Source organism: Limulus polyphemus, unplaced genomic scaffold (genome assembly GCF_000517525.1).
Source record: "Limulus polyphemus unplaced genomic scaffold, Limulus_polyphemus-2.1.2 Scaffold3103, whole genome shotgun sequence".
Classification (NCBI taxonomy): domain Eukaryota; kingdom Metazoa; phylum Arthropoda; class Merostomata; order Xiphosura; family Limulidae; genus Limulus; species Limulus polyphemus.
Window position 1 is genome coordinate 31,231 of NW_013668713.1, and position 6,300 is coordinate 37,530.

At 30.2% G+C, this 6,300-nt stretch overlaps 1 protein-coding gene across 1 annotated transcript in view; it reads left to right on the top strand.

The window, feature by feature from the left end:
- LOC111088088 (anillin-like) overlaps window positions 1-4,214 on the top strand; it is a 13,626-nt gene extending 9,412 nt beyond the window's left edge. The window contains exons 10-12 of the mRNA XM_022397021.1: window positions 2,773-2,880; window positions 3,451-3,623; window positions 4,085-4,214. Of these exons, the coding sequence (XP_022252729.1) occupies window positions 2,773-2,880; window positions 3,451-3,623; window positions 4,085-4,214 (411 nt within the window). The remainder of the gene's footprint in view (window positions 1-2,772; window positions 2,881-3,450; window positions 3,624-4,084) is intronic.
- The last annotated feature ends 2,086 nt before the right edge of the window (window positions 4,215-6,300 follow it).

Here is a 6,300-nt window from a genome sequence, read left to right on the forward strand (position 1 = left end):
AGAGGAACACTGTTTAGGATAGAACGAAACTCTTGCCATTTGTAATCCAGAGGAACAATGTGTAGGACAGAGTGAAACTCTTGCCATTTGTAATCCAGAGGAACAATGTTGAAGATAGAGTGAAACTCTTGCCATTTGTAATCCAGAGGAACAATGTTGAAGATAGAGTGAAACTCTTGCCATTTGTAATCCAGAGGAACAATGTGTAGGATAGAGTGAAACTCTTGCCATTTGTAATCCAGAGGAACAATGTGTAGGACAGAGTGAAACTCTTGCCATTTGTAATCCAGAGGAACAATGTGTAGGATAGAGTGAAACTCTTGCCATTTGTGATCCAGAGGAACAATATTGAAGATAGAGTGAAACTCTTGCCATTTGTAATCCAGAGGAACAATGTGTAGGATAGAGCGAAACTCTTGCCATTTGTAATCCAGAGGAACAATGTTGAAGAAGAATATTATAAAGATTTTGCATGTGAAATGTGAACATTTTTCTGATGCATAAAAGTATTTTTAATCCTATCCTAAAACGAAAATTACTTTGAATGCGGGATAGGCAACATGCAAAAAGAAAAAAAAAAGCATGAGAAAACAGTGCTTTACAAACCTTAAGACTTAATAAAAAAACTTGATATTTTGCATTGTAATGTTTACTGATAATCTAGTTCTTAACATATGTTTACTAATTTAAAGGTTATAGCATGAAAACTATAACAAGCACAAAATGGTTACGAGGTCAGTCCAAGGGACTGAGCCCACGCTGAAAAAGTTATGGGGTGTGATAAGAAAAAAGACAGCTGTCTGACTTACGTAGTTTAAAATATATTCTTTGTGTTGGTTATAAACATGTCCAATAATTATGGCAGAGAGAATTATATAGCAATTTAAGACAGGATATAGGAGATGTGTGTGTCAATATAGGTTGAAGAAATATATTGATATCTCAGTAAAGTAAGAGGTTGAAAGTTTATATTCTGGCTTTATCCACATTATATATTTCTAATTATCTGAATCCCTTATAATGAAAGATAAATCTATAAATAAGAAGTCATGATATCACTTCATCATATGATTTATAGAGGTGCAGATTGAGAATTTATTTAAATATTTCTTTTAGAACTTAAATATTAGATAATGTAAAAATTTTAATTATAAACTGTGTTTTGATGTTAAGTTTATTAATATACATTGATGATAAAGTGGTCTGATTAAATTTTGAATGTAACAGGGTTCTGACATATGCACTTTGATCCATCTGTATCAGTCAGGTAACCTGCTACAGTTATAACACCTGTTATTTTTATGAAAATTCTAGTAAAGCAGTCTATAAAAGTAATGTTTGTGGATGCTTACTGCCTCAGTCATTATTATCTTTCAAGTTTAAAAAATTGTATTTAATAGTGACATTGTTAGTTTTTTTTTTCCTCATCAGTTCAACAATTTCTTAATAATTGATAGTCACATTGTGGATTCTTGTTTCCTCATCAGTTCAACAATTTCTTAATAATTGATAGTCACATTGTGGACTCTTGTTTCCTCATCAGTTCAACAATTTCTTAATAATTGATAGTCACATTGTGAACTCTTGTTTCCTCATCAGTTCAACAATGAGAATGTGAAAAATAAGTTTTAATACTATTTTTTGTATAAAAGGTTAATGCACATTTTGTATGCAATTGTAAGTTAGAGGATGTACATAGTGTTTCACCTATTTTCAAGGATTAATTTATGTGATTGGTTACATAACTTGAAGTTAATCATGGTAGGTAGCTGTTGTTCCTTGGTAAAGCATGTCAAATCATTTTTCATCAGTTAAAAGTTCTGTTGCATGAATTGGGTCTGACTACTTTCATATAAATACTAGTTTAATGTATTAACTCTTTCAGCATGGGCTCGGTCCGTGGGACCGACCTCATAACCATTTTGTACTTGTTATAGTTTTCATGTTATAACTTTTAAATTAGTAAGTGTATGTTCACAAAATTTGAATATCAGTAAACATTACAAGGCTTTTGTACACAAAATATCAGTTTTTTTTTATTAAATCTTAAGGTTTTTATAAGTAATGTTTTTCTCGTGCCTTTTTTTTATCATGTTGCCTATCCAACATGCAAAGTAATTTTCATTTTAAGATTAAAAATACTTTTATGCATCAGAAAATTTTCAAATTTTACATGTGAAATCTTTATAACCTCCAGGTAATTATCAAACGTTTTTTAAGAACAAACTATTTTATCCGTTATTTTTGTAATATTTACTTTTAAATTAAGAAATTAGATATTGTATAATACTAAAATTTAAGTTATAATCTACAATGTGATACCAAACTTATTGACATAAATTCATAAAATCGTAGTCCAATAATATTTTGAATGTGAGTCAACAAATGCGATGACATGGCCTTTGACCTGTGTGGAGAGGGTTAATAACTTACAGAACCACTGTTAAAAAATAATGAGGCATTACCTTTCTGTGCTGCTAACACTAATTTAAGTGCATGAGAATCAACATGTTTTGAGTCATAACTTACTTGGAATTGGATTTGTTTTATTTTTTCACTTTCCATTCTCCAATTAAAGTAGAAAATATATTTTAAATTAATTATTTGTTGTTTTTTTTTACATTCTTTCCAATTGAAATTATTAACATGTTTTGGAAGATGTTGTATAAAGTGAAACTGTACAAGTGCAGACACGACTTGAGTTCAAAACTCTGCTTCTTCTTCCTTTTTTTTTATTACTATTATTATATATATATTATATTATTATCTCAGACTATGTTTGAAGATGTGAGCGGTTTTGGGGCTTGGCATCGTCGTTGGTGCGTCTTACAGGGTAATTATGTAGCCTACTGGAAGTATCCTGATGATGAGAAGAGAAAGGTACAAGAAAATAATTCATATATTCAATTAGTGATTACGTGTTTCATAAGAACCTTTTCTTGAGAAAAGTAAATTTTTAAATAGTTAATCCTTTAATAAAAAAATTGCCACCTGCTTGCATTTCTGACACTATGTTTCTAAGCCTTTTTTTATTCATTACTTTTAAAATCTTGTGTAGTATTTATTAAATATGTATGTGTATATATACCCCAAGTAAAAAACTAAGAAATGTAATTAAATAGTTTTAATGTAGACTATTTGATTTAAATGTTGCAATATACGTTTTTGAAAAAATTAACCTTTCTTGCTTGTCAGTGTATACATATATATTTGTGCAATAATCTGTAGGTTAATTCTGTTTTACACACAATATTCTTTTGTGTGTGTGTGAATAGTCTTTATTTTCATTTCAGAAAATGGTTTTTGCTCGGGAGAAAAGGACCATATTTTTGGATTATTGTTTTAAAGCTGTAATTAAACTGCAGTTTATTTCATAGTTATTTTCATCATGCAAATGTTACATGTAACAACGATGCTTTGTTAAAAAAAACATCTGTCATATTCAAATAGGAACCAATTGGATCCATTGATCTAAGGCAGTGCGTTACATCTCAAGTTGGATTGGTACCTCGAGACATTTGTGCCAGATCTCACACCTTTCAGCTTGTTACGATTAGACCTCAAGAGAAAGGTGACCGTGATACTTTAATATCCCGCAGCCACAAGACTGTCACATCCACAAAGTAAGTGTGATGATGAGGAACCCACTTTTTAGAAAATAAAGTCTGGGGACGGCTTGAATAGGTAGTGAAAGAAACTTTATTAAAAATGTACGTTTTGACTAACTTATGTTCATCATCAGGTACCTGATCAGGACTGTAATCTTGTCAAAATGTTTTACATTTGTAAGAAAGTTTCTTTCACTACCTATACAAGTCATCTCCAAATTTTATTATCCACAAAGTAAGTGTTGTGTAAAGTTAATGACATTGAAACTTTGTAAGGTTGTATTTGTGTTGTAATTTTTAGTAATAAGTTGTAAAAAATTCTCAAGGTGTAAAAAAAAACAAGACATTTTGTTAACAGATGGAATTACAGAATTGGGGGAGCGGGGGGTGATGAGTTTTTTGACAAAATTAAATGAATTACAAATTTTTACATATCTTATTTCTTACAGTAAAAATTCTGACTTTATGTATTCTAGGCACCTTCTGTCAGCTGACACTAAAGAGGAACGTATTGTATGGTGCACACGATTAAATGAGGCACTTGGAAACATCAGAAGATGGGACCCACAAGCTCTGCAGCCCCCTGACTTTAGTCATGTGAGTTAAAAGCAGCAGTGGGTACCTGAAATATTTACATTTGCTTTTCACTCGTATTGTTTTTATTGAATACGCATGATTGATTAAGCTACAGTGTATGGAAATAAAATAACCATGCCAATATATATAAATATATAAGTGTTTTATTCATAATAAAGAACAAATAAAATGCTGAATATTTTTAGGATGTTGTAAACTCTGAACTTGTTGATATATATTGTGAAGTTACAAGAAGAAAAATAATGTGAGTTTATGTGATCAGTTTCTCAACTATATTTAATGTGAAGTGTCATAGTGCCATTCAGGAAATCAGATACAAAATTACATTTTACTAAGTGCCTGCCTTCTTTAGCCGTGTTTTTTTTAATTTAAAGCTTTCTGTAGTCAGCATGCTTAGTTTTTTGTTTTTGTTTGTTTTCAACCTATTAAGCTAACTGAGCAGAAAAATTAGAGAAAAAATGCACCGTGCTTCTATTAAATTTCAGTGATTATTTTTTTTTTACCGCATATGAGGTACGACTGATGTTACCATTTTGGTTATGAAATTTTGACTGTGTATGTCAGTTTTACTTTTTAATGTTTAGAAGATAGTTCTACAATTTCATCTTATTGTCAAAATAAATCCCTAGAAAGTACATCACTTGTGGTATTTTTGTTTTTATATATATACTTCTGTATTCCCCTATTTTCCTAATTAGCTTTAACTCACTAATTAACTGTGATTATGGAAAAATATTCTAAATTTATTTTAGTTAGATATTGGTAACTATAGCTACCCATTTGTAACAATTATCTGTTTCTAATTTTGATAATTTAAATGTAACATTTTTATATAAGTTGGATAGCTAATACCAAACCAAAAAAAAAATTGATGTTTGTATGAAATAAAATTATATGTAAGATATTTTTCTACAAAATCTTAACTCCTCTTACAGTAGTGTATAACTGTATTTAAAATAAATTGCAAGGGTAAGTCAGGTTGTTGTTTCTTTTTAGTTAGATAACTCTTGGGAGTTACAGATGGGATGGATACTTGTCCAATTCAGCAGAAATTAAATGATAGTCATTAGCAGCCTTTAAACTAGTTATATTGGTATTCTAATTCAGTTTCATATACGGTGGACCCTCTTTAATCCAAAACCTGGCAGATCCAAACCTGAAACTACTACACGCATGCACATTTTGATTTCGCTATTTAGAGTATTAACACACACACACACAGTTAGATCAAAATGGGGGCTGGGAACAAGAAGAGAGCTCATAGAAGCCTTACCATCGACCAGCAAGTGAAAATCATGGACGATATTAGAAAGATATATAATTACAATCAATATACAAATAATTTGTATTCGTAATTATGATGTGTAAATTCTATTTCATTATGTTAAAAATGTACAAACTTATCATTACACTGTATTAATATTCTATAATGATATTCAGACACTTCACTAATCTGAAGTGGCTTACGTCCCAGACTATTCAAATTAGTGAGGGACTACCGTATTCACAAAACAACTGCAAAAATGTTAATCACGTATTTTTTAAATGGGAATTCTGAATATAAACACGATTGTCATTATATGTGCAGACTTCAGTTCCAACACTTAGTTTCCCAGTAAATTCTTATATGGTGTGGAGGAAAACTGGCTGAAATAATTAAATATTTTATGTTCAGTGTTTTGTGAGAAGTATGGAACAAGTAAAACTTATTGATCTCGGAATTAAAAGTGTCGTCAGTAATTCATGATATGTACTACACGTACAATTATGAAAAGCTAATACTGTTCAATTTGTAATTGATTTTGGATATGAAACTAACAACTTTTACACAGTAGTAGTTACATATTTCATGAAAACTGTTAAATTCCTGAACAAACAACATATAATTAGCATGTACTGTGTGATAGTGAGAGTTAAAGCTATACATGAACTGATAGAAATTTGCTACAAAAATACTCTGTAAATATTTGTGAAAGGTTTAGAAGAAAAAACGTTAATCACACTCCAGAAATAAATGATTGTAATGAAACCCAATGTTTTGGCTTAGACCTTTTTCAAGGGTTACAGTATCACGTAGAAATACAATTTGATAACC